Below are 14,767 nucleotides of genomic sequence, written 5' to 3' on the forward strand. Positions count from 1 at the left end.
AGTATCAAAGGCCATCAAATGTGACAGGCAAGAGTTACATGTGCCGTTGGGAAGATGAACTGTGACGCTATCTGAAGAAAACTGGCTAGAATGATAAGTGAGGGAGAAGGGGGGGGGGGGGTCTACACACTGCGAACAATTTAGACTAAGTATGCACTGAGATACCGATCTTTCATTAACAGTGTTGGATTCGGGGTAAACTTTGAACATTGAGATATTAAAGACATGATAGATCAGACGCATAGTATATAAAGGAGTGAGAAGTTAATGGTTCTCTGTAGTAAGACAGAGTGGCTGTGGAATGTGCTGGGTGGACGGGAGGGAGTCATGGGAATGCGATAGGTGATACGAGAGGCCATCTGTGGATTAGGCGAAGGAGGGGTTGAGGTAAGGAGGTCAGGTCAGATCCCCTGAAGGGGGATTTATTATCCTGTTACCCTCTTCCTGTCGAACCATAAGATACAAGGTTTGGAGAGGAGGGGTGTTGAAAGTAGAGTATATATACACTTGTGATGATGGGAACATGTCTTTGTCTGAATTACAGCTGTAACGACCCTTTGGGAAGAATTAAACTTGGTTAAGCTTCTCTAGTGTCCGTGAGTTATTTACTCAGAAAAATTAGAACCTAACTCCAGGCCACTTGCGACAGGAAAACAGGGAGAAAGGGGAGCTGTAATGAGAAGAGTTCTTACCGGGCAAAAAAAGGTTCTGTTTATAAATGTACATTCTAACAGAGATGATGTGTGCTAAGTTGAGGAGCTTGAAAATCGAGTCATAAAGTCAAAGTAAGCACTAAGGACTGTCATTCAGAATTTGGGTTGGATCATTTATAAAATATTTTAGTTATAATTTGGATACATCAAGAGAGTTGCTTTCAAATGGTGAGGGGTGGGGGCATTGCTCAAATTTATTAGGCCTAGGGAGGATCTAGAAACCGTATCTTTAAGTATCCTCTGGCAGGGAGGTTATTAGAGAATTTACTGGATGATAGCTTGGGTCAACCATGAAGGTTTTTTCATTTTCTTTTGTTTTCCCATGTCATCATAATTTTAATGTTAAATCACATCAATACATATAGATTGCTGGATGATACGGTTCAAGGCTCATAGTCTGTTTGCGATAACACCCAAGGATGAAAATGAAGGAGAGGGTATGGAGACCAGCATCACATGGGTATAGAACGTAACGGATAGACGGTTCTTTCCCTAGTTTTAGTCACATCAAGAGAGGGTGTGACTAAACATACTTTTTTCCCCCTCTTTCCTTTTTAAGTCAACATGTTTTTAGGTTTTGTGGAACATAAGAGTGATCATTGTTCTAGAGGAGGGACTGATGTATATTGACTAATTATTTGAGAATGTTTTAGTATGTTTATAACTTCATAAGTACATTAGGAGTAGTGACCATTGTGTTACGGGTTAGGTAGAATAGTATCTGAGGTAGAAGGCGAGGTACACATGAGGCCTGTGGTTGACACAAAATGTTAACATAGGGCTGTTATGTGGGATGGAATGTGTTTGTGGTGATCTGTTGGGGCTCATAAATTAAGGTTGTGGTGATAGAGGGGTATCATTCCCAGAGACTATGTATATTGTTACAGGAAATAGCTCATAGGAGGGAGGACAGCTAACTGTGCAATATATATTGAAAGTTACACATACCCAGATCATGGTGAGAGTAAAATAGATAGTGTTGGCATTTCAGACACCATGGTAAACTTTCAAGAAACCTGTGACTCAAGAGTTTTGTTAGATTGGATATACTTCCAACTCATTAAAATCGCTTTCTTAATTTCGAACAGCCGGTGAACACTTGACAGATTACATGCATCAGGTATTCTCACGGCAGTCACTGTAGGGACAGTAATTGAAAGAGGCTATAGTCATGGGCCATGTTAGTAGTAGTAGGGGTTACTTTTGTTGGGTTCTGAGAATATGAAATACACTTTTGTCAGAGGGAGTGCTGAGGTTTAGAGGGTCTTCACCAGAAGTTAAGGGTTATAGGAGGAAGGTATATAGTGGGTGCAACTAAGCTTGGAATGTGTTGAGTGCAGGGAAGTGATTACATGTGGCAGGCATTGATAAGGGGAGAGAGCCATGGATTAGTGATGGAGGGGGATTGAGGTCAGGTCGCCTTAAGGGAGAAATAAAAACATTTATGGTCTGTATCACTTAGTGTCCTGCCTAGCAGTAAAGAACAATGTTTGTACAGATGTGTAGGAGGAGACTCAGCCTATGAGAAATGGTTAAATATCAGCACTTGTGTGAAAATGTCTTTGTCTGATGCAGCCGTATTGAATAAACTTGGTTAAGCTTTCATAGTGTCCGTAGAAGAACACTTTAGTAGCATTGTTGGGATATCAGTTTATGAGGACTCATGCCACATGGAATTGGTAGCTGGTAATTGGGAGACCAATGAGTGATTTGACCATAAGGGGGGAGTCTATGTATGTTGTCAGGACGTAACCCATGCATCGCAGTGTGTATATCCTCAGGTGAAAGCAGCACATGAGGAGCAGGAGATAACCGAGGGCACGGGCTGAATTCTGGAGATTGATTGTACATCAAGATACACCAGGTGGGGGTGTTGGGACAGCGTTGATCTGGTCCACACACAGTACTCCTTATAGCACCTGCAGCGGTGAAGATCGTCATGTCTCTCCTCAGTGGATGCATAGTTCTCACGAGATGTAAGGTTCAGCTGAATAATGGGTGAGCTTGAAAACACCATGACAGAGGAAGCGGAGCTAAAGAGAGAGACTAGAGACTAGCTACTTTAAACATCGTAGTTGGGTTAGCTGCTGTATTGGTTAATGCATCACATGAAAAGGATAGATGTTGGGGTAATCGTACTCTAAACAACATTTGAGGCATAGATGTGAAAGTCGGCAGGGTAGCCTAGTGGTTGGACCGAAATCCCAGAGCTGACAAGGTACAAATCTGTTGTTCTGCCCCTGAACAGGCAGTTAACCCACTGTTCCTAGGCAGTCATTGAAAATAAGAATTTGTTCTTAACTGACTTGCCTAATTAAATAAAGGTAAAATAAAAAAAAGTCTATACAGTGCCGAGTTACCTGAAGAGGATGTAGCGTTGATTAGAGTTAAGCACTTGTCTCAGGTAAGGTGCCTATCAGGTGGCAAAGAAGGAGGTGGGGAGCAAAGTGAGAATAACTTGGCTTGGGAACACCTCTTGGATCCAGTGGTCTAACGGGGAAGACTGGGCCAAAGCATAAGGCAGCTTTTTAGGGCTTTCATTTTTGCCGAACTCAGCAGAAAAGTATTCTGAAGGCATAGTCAGGTGAATAGAGAATGAGAATTGTCATGTTATTAAACTTTGGGTTTGCATGCATATATAATTATGCATAGCTTACCACATTGTTAATACCGTTATGTTTTGTGTTTCTCGTTGCGTTGCAAGTCTTGTGCTATAACTCTCTTAGGAACCAGAAGGAGAATGTTGAACTGGGAGAAATCAACGGATCCAGTGGACACGTTATTATCAGTGTTCTATGAGAGATGGAAATAAGATTGTGTGATCATAGAACAGAGGCCATAAGTCTCTGAGAATGTAAACCTCACTGTGAATGTTACGTTAATTTTGTGTTCATGTTTTATTATCATTGTTTGTCCATTTACAAGTAATTTACAAGTTTATTTACAGTTGAAGTCAGAAGTTTACATACACCTTAGCCAAATACATTTAAACTTAGCCAAATAGTTTAAATGTAAGTTTTTCACAATTCCTGACATTTAAAATTCCCTGTCTTAGGTCAGTTATGATCACCACTTTATTTTAAGAATGTGAAATATCAGAATAATAGTAGAGAGAATAATTTATTTCAGCTTTTATTTATTTCACCACATTCCCTGTGGGTCAGAAGTTTACATACACTCAATTAGTATTTGGTAGCATTGCCTTTAAACTGTTTAACTTGGGTCAAACGTTTCGGGTAGCCTTCCACAAGCTTCCCACAATAAGTTGGGTGAATTTTGTCCCATTCCTCCTGACAGAGCTGGTGCAACTGAGTCAGGTTTGTAGGCCTCCTTGCTCGCACAAGCTTTTTCAGTTCTGCGCACAAATGTTCTATAGGATTGAGGTCTGGGCTTTGTGATGGCCACCTTGACTTTGTTGTCCTTAAGCCATTTTGCCAACACTTTGAAAGTATGCTTGGGGTCATTGTCCATTTGGAAGACCCATTCGCAACCAAGTTTTAACTTCCTGACTGTTGTCTTGAGATGTTGCTTCAATATATCCACAATTTTACTCCCTCATGATGCCATCTATTTTGTGAAATGCACCAGTCCCTCCTGCAGCAATGCACCCCCACAACATGACGCTACCACTCCCGTACTTCACAGTTGGGATGGTGTTCTTTGGCTTGCAAGCCTCCCCCTTTTTCCTCCAAGCATAAAAATGGTCATTATGGCCAAACAGTTCTATTTTAGTTTCATCACACCCAACGACATTTCTCAAAAAAGTATGATCTTTGTCCCCATGTGCAGTTGCAAACCGTAGTCTGGCTTTTTTATGGCGGTTTTGGAGCAGTGGCTTCTTCCTTGCTGAGCAGCCTTTCAGGTTACGTCAATATAGGACTCGTTTTACTGTGGATATAGATACTATTGTACCCTTTTCCTCCAGCATCTTCACAAGGTTCTTTTCTGTTGTTCTGGGATTGATTTGTACTATTTGCAACAAAGAACACATCTCCTTCCTGAGCGGTATGACGGCTGTGTGGTCCCATGGTGTTTATATTTGCGTACTATTGTTTGTACAGATGAACATGGAACCTTCAGGCATTTGGAAATTGCTCCCAAGAAAGAACCAGACTTGTGGAGGTCTACAATGTTTTTTCTGAGGTCTTGGATGATTTCTTTTAATTTTCCAATGATGTCAAGCAAAGAGGCACTGAGTTTGAAAGTAGGCCTTGAAATACATCCACAGGTACACCTCCAATTGACTCACAATCATGTCAATTAGCCTTTTAGAAGCTTCTAAAGCCATGACATCATTTTATGGAATTTTCCAACCTGTTTAAAGGCACAGTCAACTTAGTGTATGTAAACTTCTGACCCACTGGAATTGTGATACAGTGAATTATAAGTGAAATAATCTGTCTGTAAACAATTGTTGGAAAAATTACTTGTGTCATGCACAAAGTAGATGTACTAACAGACTTGCCAAAACTATAGCTTGTTAACAAGAAATTTGTGGAGTGGTTGAAAAACGAGTTTTAATAACTCTAACCAAAGTGTAAGTAAACTTCCGACTTCAACTGTAAATTGAACAGTAGGAAGGTATTGTTCAAGAGGGACAGTTGGGTTCTGAGAATATGAAATATACGTATTCATGTCACTGAGGGAGAGCTTAGGTTTAGAGGGTCGACACCAGAAGTGAATGGTTATCTGTAGGAGGAAGGTATATAGTGTGTGAAATTAAACTTGGAATGTGCTGAGTGCAGGGAAGCGATCACGTGGCAGGCATTAATAAGGGCAGAGAGCCATGGATTAGTGATGAAGGGGGTCGGGGCCAGGTCATGTTAAGGGAGAAAGAAAAGTTTATGGCCGTATTACTTAGTTTCATGCCTAGCAGTAAAGATACCATGTTTGTTCAGATGGGCAGGAGGAGACTCAGCCTAGGAGAAAGGGTTAAATATCAATGTTTGTGTGAAAATGTTTGTCTAATGCAGGTGTTTTGATCCTATTGGAAGAATAAACTTGGTTGCGCTTTCAGTGTCCGTAGAGTTTTTACTCTGAAAATTAGAACCTAAAATCAGTAAGGAGCAGTACAGTGACTCATGCAGCACAACTTACTCATACACCGATCAGCTGTCATTCATGACGCAACACAAGAGGGCATGTTAATCACAGACACTAACAAAGTTGAGTAACAAGAAACAAGGAAGCGGCTTAATGCATGAGTGACACGTATGACGTGGTGTTATGTTGCTCTTCTTCCTTGAGTCTAATGTAAGTCAGAGAGAGATAGCGGTGCTTCTCAGAACTGAAACATGGCATTTCAGCCCCAACTGTCCATAACAAAACACGTCCAGGACTCACCCTTCGCCAAGTTTCTCTAGCACATCAAAGACTTCCTCTGGCTGCTTGGTTAAACTGTCTTCACTGAGCTTCTTTAGCTGCCTGTAGGGTGGAGAAAGTTTCAAATTGTTATTAGTCTCTGTACAGGATACACATCGTTCCAATGAAATGCTTACTTGCAGGTTCCTCCTCGACAAAGCAACAACAATAAATAAAAGATAAAGATACAAAGTAAATGGCTCAGTATAAATAGATTAAACATTTTATCATAAGTATAATACCGGAAGGAACAATTCATTTACATGTGTTTTTGGCAAGGGGGGATTGGAGGGAAAGTGTTAATTTTGCAATCATAATAAGAGTCCGGTAGCAGCAGCTGTGATGGGTGTGTTGCCTGAATGTGTGTGTGTGTGTGTGTGTGTGTGTGTGTGTGTGTGTAAACTCAGCAAAAAAAAGAAACATCCCTTTTTAGGACCCTGTCTTTCAAAGACAATTTGTAAAATTCCAAATAACTTCACAGCTCTTCATTGTAAAGAGTTTAAACACTGTTTCCCATGCTTCCTCAATGAACCATAAAACATGTATGAACATGCACCTGTGGAATGGAAGTTAAGACTAACAGCTTACCAACAGGTAGGCAATTAAGGTCACAGTTATGAAAACTTAGGACACTAAAGAAGCCTTTCTATTGACTCACCAAAAGAAAGATGCCCAGGGTCCCTGCTCCTCTGCGTGAACGTGCCTTAGGCATGCTGCAAGGAGGCATGAGGACTGCAGATGTGGCCAGGGCAATAAATTGCAATGTCCATACTGTGAGATGCCTAAGACAGCACTACAAGGAGGCAAAGCTGATCATCCTCGCAGTGGCAGACACCTGCACAGGATAGGTACATCCAAACATCACACCTGTGGGACAGGTACATGATGGCAATAATAACTGCCTTGGTTACACAAAAAACGCACAATCCCTCCATCAGTGCTCAGACTGTCCGCAACAGACTGAGAGAGGCTGGACTGAAGGCTTGTAGGCCTGTTGTAAGACAGGTCCTCACCATACATCACCGGCAACAACGTCGCCTATGGGCACAATCCCACCGTCGCTGGACCAGACAGGACTGGCAAAAAGTGCTCTTCAATGACAAGTTGCAGTTTAGTCTCACCAGGGGTGATGGTCGGACTCGTGTTTATCGTCGAAGGAATGAGCGTTACACCGAGGCCTGTACTCTAGAGCGGGATCGATTTGGAGCTGGAGGGTCCGTCATGGTCTGGGGTGGTGTGTCACACCACGTTACAGGGAAGACATCCTCCTCCCTCATGTGGTACCCTTCCTGCAGTCTCATCCTGACATGACCCTCCAGCATGACAATGCCACCAGCCATACTGCTCGTTCTGTGCGTGATTTCCTGCAAAACAGGAATGTAAGAGTTCTGCCATGGCCAGCGAAGAGCCCGGATCTCAATCCCATTTAGCACATCTGGGACCGTTTGGATCGGAGGGAGGACACACCACTGGGGGGCCCCTATCTTAAGAGTCAGTGGGGAGGAGGTGTTGTTGCCAATCCTCACAGCCTGTGGTCTGCCCGTCAGGAAGTCCAGGATCGTTATAGAGGGCGGTGTCCAGACCAAGGGTTCTGAGCTTGGAGGGAACAACAATGTTGAATACTGAACAGTAGTCAATGAACAGCATTCTCACATAGGTGTTCCTCATGTCCGGATGTGTTATGGCAGTGTGAACAGCGATAAAAATGGCATCTTCCATGGATCTGTTGGAGCGACAGGCAAATTATAGCAGGTCCAGTTTGCCTGACATGCTGGACTTGATGTGGGAAATGACCAGCCTCTCAAAGCATTTCATTATGACTGGGGTGAGTGAGAAGGGGCAATGGTCATTTGGGCATGTCATCTTGTTTTTCATTGGTGGTTTCCTTGAAGCAGGTGTGGACTACAGCCTGGGACAGGGAAAGGTTGAAGATGTCCAAGAAGACGTCAGCCAGCTGGTCAGCACACACGCGTCAGGGATGCCATCTGGGCCAGCGGCTTTGTGAGTATTCAATTAAAAAGTTTTCCGGAGCATGCCCAGGCTTTGTAGGGAGGTCATACAGGCACGTGGAGGCCACACACACTACTGAGCCTCATTTTGACTTGTTTTAAGGACATTACATCAAAGTTGGATCAGCCTGTAGTGTGGTTTTCCACTTTAATTTAGAGTGTGACTCCAAATCCAGACCTCCATGGGTTGATAAATTTGATTTCCATTGATCATTTTTGTGTGATTTCGTTGTCAGGACATTCAACTATGTGAAGAAAAAAGTATTTACTAAGAATATTTTATTCTTTTAGATCTAGGATATGTTATTTTAGTGTTCCCTTTATTTTTTTGAGCTGTGTATTTTACCTTTTGGTGATGTAATTCGGAAACATAATGTTAACTTTCACTGCTATGCGGATGACACACAGCTGTACATTTCAATGAAACACAAAATTGCCCTCGCTGGAAGACCGTGTCTCAGACATAAGGAAGTGGATGGCTGCAAATGTTCTACTTTTAAACTTGGACAAAACAGAGATGTTAGTTCTAGGTCCAAAGAAACAAATAGATCTTCTGTTGAATATGACAATTAATCTTGACAGTTGTACAGTCGTCCCAAATAAAACTGTGAAGGACCTCGGCGATCTCTCTTTTGACGAACATATCAAGACTGTTTCAAGAACAGCTTTTTCCATCTACATAACATTGCAAAAATCTGAAACTTTGTCCAAAAATGATGCAGAAAAATTTGTCCATGCTTTTGTCACCTCTAGGTTAGACTACTGCAATGCTCTGCTTTCCGGCTACCTGGATAAAGCACTAAATAAACTTCAGTTAGCGCTAAACACGGCTGCTAGAATCTTGACTAGAACCAAAAATGATGATCATATTACTCCAGTGCTAGCCTCTCTACACTGACTTTCTGTTGAGGCAAGGGCTGATTTCAAGGTTTTACTGCTAACCTACAAAGCATTACATGGGCTTGCTCCTACCGATCATTCCAATTTGGTCCTGCCGTACATACCTACACGTACGCTACAGTCACAAGACGCAGGCCTCCTAATTGTCCCTAGAACTTCTAAGCAAACAGCTGGAGGCAGGGCTTTCTCCTATAGAGCTCAATTTTTATGGAATGGTCTGCCTACCCATGTGATAGACGCAGACTCGGTCTCAACCTGTAAATCTTTATTGAAGACTCATCTCTTCAGTAGGTCCTATGATTGAGTGTAGTCTGGCCCAGGAGTGTGACGGTGAATGGAAAGGCACTGGAGCAACGAACCCTTGCTGTCTCTGCCTGACTGGTTCCACTGTCTTCACTGGGATTCTCTGCCTCTAACCCTATTACAGGGGCTGAGTCACTGGCTTACTGGTGCTCTTCCATGCTGTCCCTAGGAGGGATGCGTCACTTGATTGGGTTGAGTCACTGACGTGATCTTCCTGTCTAGGTTGGCCCCCCCTTGGGTTGTTCCGTGGTGGAGATCTTTGTGGGCTGTACTCTGCCTAGTCTCAGGATGGTAAGTTGGTGGTTGAAGATATCCCTTTAGTGGTGTGGAGGCTGTGCTTTGGCAAATTGGGTGGGATTATATCCTGCCTGTTTGGCCCTGTCTGGGGATATCGTCGGATGGGGCCACAGTGTCTCCCGACCCCTCCTGTCTCAGTCTCCAGTATTTATGCTGCAGTAGTTTGTGTAGGGGGCTAGGGTCAGTCTGTTATATTTGGAGTATTTCTCTTGTCTTATCCGGTGTCCTGTGTGAATTTAAGTATGCTCTCGCTAATTCTCTTTCTTTCTTTCTCTTGGAGGACCATGCTTCAGGACTACCTGGCCTGATGACTCCTTGCTGTCCCCTGTCCATGCTGCTGCTCCAGTTTAAACTGTTCTGACTGCGGCTATGGAACCCTGACCTGTTCACCGGACGTGCTGCCTGTCCCAGACCTAATGTTTTCAACTCTCTCGAGACCGCAAGAGCGGTAGAGATACTCTGAATGATCGGCTTTGAAAAGCCAACTTACATTTACTCCTGAGGTGCTGACCTGTTGCACCCTCAACAACCACTGTGATTATTATTATTTGACCCTGCTGGTCATCTATGAACATTTGAACATCTTGGCCATATTCTGTTATAATCTCCACCTGGCATAGCCAGAAGAGGACTGCCCACCCCTCATAGCCTGGTTCCTCTCTAGGTTTCTTCTTAGGTTCTGGCATTTCTAGGGGAGTTTTTCCTAGCCACTGTGCTTCTACACCTGCATTGCTTGCTGTTTGGGGTTTTAGGCTGGGTTTCTGTACAGCACTTTGAGATATCAGCTGATGTAAGAAGGGCTTTATAAAAAAATAACTCTGTCCCGAATCGAGCATAGAATGTGTTGAGCTCGTCTGGGAGGGAGGCGTCGGTAGGCACCAGACATCTGGATTTGCATTTGCCCATGATAATCTGTAGTCCTTGCCACATGCCAAGTCAGTTGTCGAACATCAACTCAAGTTTGAGTCTGAGGTCTTTTTGCATCCCTAATGGGTTTGCAGAGCTTGTTCCTGCTTGCCTTGTACACATTGTGCGCTACTGAGTCAGAGTTCTTTCTGATGACATTGAATGCTACAGTACGGTCTCTCAGCATGGTATGGATATCTCCGCTCATCCCAAAGACATTAAAACTAGTAGATAGTGATAGGAATACGTGGATGACGTGAGCGCTGTCTTAAACTCCAGATGGTGCATGAAGCCGTAAGTATTTGAATTTGAAGCACGCCATATTACTGAATGGGGCTGAATGGCACCAACAATGTTTTTGCTAAGGATCATGATGAAAGTGGCCGTAACTAGCAAAGGATCACAGTCGATGCAATCGTTTTCATTCTGCCAGAGAAAGTCAACCTTGTTTTAATGTCTATGAACCAGATGCTAGCCAACATGTTAAGCTTTTGCAGCAGAAGGTTCATTTCAAAGCTCAGCCTTACCAGGTCAACATTGTAATACAACAAGGACTGTAAATATTAAGCATGACAATCAGAATTACAACTGACTACCAGAAAGAAAATAAAAATTAGACTCCCTATCTATCTAGTCTAGACATCATATGACCATGATCCTTCCACCTGAAAATAAAAAGTTAATGGGCTACCATCACAACATCTGATCACAACTCAGTTTGGCTAGATTGAATTACCTCAGAATAAAGTGGACTAATATATATAAATAACAATTATTTCATCTCAATTCTGTATTTTTTTATGATTTTAGTATATCATTTGTGAAACTGCAACGTCATCATAAATAAATTGAATTCTAAATGGATTAAATTTTAATCGCATACTAAATAGATAATTCAAAAACAGCGAGAGCCCATTACATCGCCATTCTCCGCACTGTCATTCTCCGTCAGCCCATAGACATTAAAACCATGTCAGCCACATAGACATTGGTTCAGCCCATAAATCTCCACTTGACAGGCTCGTTGACGCAGCACTTGACAGGCTCGTTGACAGCACACCACACCGCCTTGGGTGCACTTGCAAAGAGCGTGCACAAGGGCGAGCCTCCTTGTAGCCTGCCGGCCGTGATCGGTCTGTGTGACGATAATTGTACTAGTCAAAATGGATCACTATAATTACACGTCTCGATTTGTAGCAAACTTTAAAATAATTACTCACCGTGGGGATGGAACTTGATTATAAACACATTTTTGAGCACATTATTTTTTTTATGGGGGGGGGGGGGGGCTATCGTAATTTGCATAAGCATTCTAATACAGACCAGGGCTTTTGGCAACACTAAGTTGCTAACACAGTAGCCGACAAGCATAGCTCATGGCTTCGAGCTGGCTTCAAGCTCCAGACCGGACACTGGAGGCCTGGATCATCCAGGGATTTTGGTTGGGGTATGTCCAGATTGTTGTGCCCACAATAACATCAACATATTTCCTAATGAAGCCTGTGACTGAAGATGTTGATGAATGAGTCCTGAGTGGATGAATCTTTGAACATATTCCAATCAGTATTTTCAAAACAATCCCACAGCACCAAGTCTACCTCCTCTATCCAGCACCTCGCTATTCTCTGTGTTGGTTGCTCCCTCTTGAGTTGCTGCTTGTAGGGCGGGAGTAGGAACACAGACGTGATTTGATTGGCCAAAGTGGGGGATGCTTTGTACGCATCACAGATGTTTGTATATACTGTACATGATCCAGCATGACCCACCTCTTGTGGGCCAGGATACATGTTGGTAATATTTTTGGAAAAATGGGCTTTAAACGTGCCTGGTTAAAGTGATCCACGACAATAGACTGCTTCCGGGTGAGAGGATTCTTGCTGGCTAACGATCTTGTTCAGTTTGTTGAGTGCCGCCTCGGTGTTTGCTTTTGCAGGTATGTAATAACACACGTGAATGAACTCGGCATACAGTATAGTCGGGTCGGCATTTTTGCATCAGAAACTCCAGGTCGGGAGGACAAGAGCTTGAGATATTTTCAACTTTGGTACAGCAGGAATTGTTGATGAGGAAACATACTTCGACCTCCCAGTCTTAGCAGAAGCCACCGTTTGATCCATACGTCAAATGAAAAAGCAGTCTGGTAGAATAGTAGAGTTGAGCGTTTCGTCCGTAAGATCTGTCTCTGTAAAAACAAAGACATAGCATTCCCTGATGTCCTTCATCGATTGAAGACTTTCTCAGAGTTCAAAGTTTATTTTCCAGCGATTGAACATTAGACATCAGGATACTAGGAAGAGGAGACAATCCTTACAGCCTAGCTTGGAGTCCCCCTTCCCTTCCTCTTCTTTGTCACCTACGTTGCCTTCTGTCTTCTTGTTCAGCAGCAAAAGGTACGCCTGCTGTGCGGGGAACAAAGGAGCGAATGTAGCATTCCTGATCTGGGAGGCTGAGAAATACAGTTGAAGTCAGAATACACTTAAGTTGGATTCATTAAAACTCGTTTTTCAACGACTCCACAAATTTCTCATTAACAAACTATAGTTTTGGCAAGTCGGTTAGGACATCTACTTTGTAGATGTAATTTTTCAAACGATTGTTTACAGACAGATTATTTCACTTATAATTAACTGTATCACAATTCCAGTGGGTCAGAAGTTTACATTCACTAAGTTGACTGTGCCTTTAAACAGGTTGGGAAATTCCATAAAATTATGTCATGGCTTTAGAAGCATCTGATAGACTAATTGACATAATTTGAGTCAATTGGAGGTGTACCTGTGGATGTATTGACATAATGGGAAAAACAAAAGAAATCAGCCAAGACCTCCACAAGTCTGGTTCATCCTTGGGAGCAATTTCCAAATGCCAAAGTACCACGTTCAACTGTACAAACAGTAGTACGCAAGTACAAACACCATGGGACCACACAGCCGTCATACCGCTCAGGAAGGAGACACGTTCTGGCTCCTAGAGATGAACGTACTTTGTTGCGAAAAGTGCAAATCAATCCCTGAACAACAGCAAAGGACCTTGAAGATGCTGGAGGAAACGGGTACAAAAGTATCTATATCCACAGTAAAACGAGTCCTACAGTGGGGCAAAAAAGTATTTAGTCAGCCACCAATTGTGCAAGTTCTCCCACTTAAAAAGATGAGAGAGGCCTGTAATTTTCATCATAGGTACACTTCACATATGACAAACAAAATTAGAAAAGAAATCCCAAAAAATCACATTGTAGGATTTTTTATGAATTTATTTGCAAATTATGGTGGAAAATAAGTATTTGGTCACCTACAAACAAGCAAGATTTCTGGCTCTCACAGACCTGTAACTTCTTCTTTAAGAGGCTCCTCTGTCCTCCACTCATTACCTGTATTAATGGCACCTGTTTGAACTTGTTATCAGTATAAAAAGACACCTGTCCACAACCTCAAACAGTCACACTCCAAACTACACTATGGCCAAGACCAAAGAGCTGTCAAAGGACACCAGAAACAAAATTGTAGACCTGCACCAGGCTGGGAAGACTGAATCTGCAATAGGTAAGCAGCTTGGTTTGAAGAAATGGAGGACAGAGGAGCCTCTTAACCTGTTGCGACGACCAAACCCGGATCCGGGATTCTATTTATTCTATTCTATTCTATTTATTCTATTCTAAGCTCATTACCATAACGCAACGTTAACTATTCATGAAAATCGCAAATGAAATGAAATAAATATGCTATCTCTCAAGCTTAGCCTTTTGTTAACAACACTGTCATCTCAGATTTTCAAAATATGCTTTTCAACCATAGGAAAACAAACATTTGTGTAACAGTAGCTAGCTAGCGTAGCATTTAGCGTTAGCATTAGCGTTAGCATTTAGCAGGCAACTATCACAAAAACAAGTAAAGCCTTCAAATAAAATAACTTACCTTTGAAGAACTTCTGATGTTTTCAATGAGGAGACTCTCAGTTAGATAGCAGATGCTCAGTTTTTCCAAAAAGATTATTTGTGTATTAGAAATAGCTCCGTTTTGTACATCACATTTGGCTACCAAAAAAAAAAAAAAAAAAAAAAAAAAAAAAAAAAAAACGAAAATTCAGCCCTCAAAACGCGAACTTTTTTTCCAAATTAACTCCATAATATCGACTGAAACATGGCAAACGTGGTTTAGAATCAATCCTCAAGGTGTTTTTCCACATATCTCTTCGATGATATCTCTTCGATGATATATCCTTCGTGGAAGCCTGGTTTCTCCTTGCTCTCAAATGGAAAAATAATTGTACCTGGCTTTG

The 14,767-nt window shown here is 42.3% G+C and overlaps 1 protein-coding gene across 2 annotated transcripts in view; it reads right to left on the reverse strand.

Moving 5' to 3' along the window:
• LOC139413213 (serine/threonine-protein kinase 4-like) overlaps positions 1–14,767 on the reverse strand; it is a 64,098-nt gene that overhangs the window by 43,619 nt on the left and 5,712 nt on the right. The window contains exons 2-3 of one of the 2 annotated variants that reach the window (XM_071160332.1): positions 6,057–6,137; positions 3,371–3,506 (exon numbers count right to left, since the gene is read on the reverse strand). In XM_071160332.1, the coding sequence (XP_071016433.1) occupies positions 3,371–3,375 (5 nt within the window). In that variant the 5' untranslated portion in view covers positions 3,376–3,506; positions 6,057–6,137. The remainder of the gene's footprint in view (positions 1–3,370; positions 3,507–6,056; positions 6,138–14,767) is intronic. The other variant, XM_071160331.1, reaches the window with a different exon arrangement.

The sequence above is a fragment of the Oncorhynchus clarkii genome, chromosome 7, assembly GCF_045791955.1.
Source record: "Oncorhynchus clarkii lewisi isolate Uvic-CL-2024 chromosome 7, UVic_Ocla_1.0, whole genome shotgun sequence".
NCBI classification, from domain to species: Eukaryota; Metazoa; Chordata; class Actinopteri; order Salmoniformes; family Salmonidae; genus Oncorhynchus; species Oncorhynchus clarkii.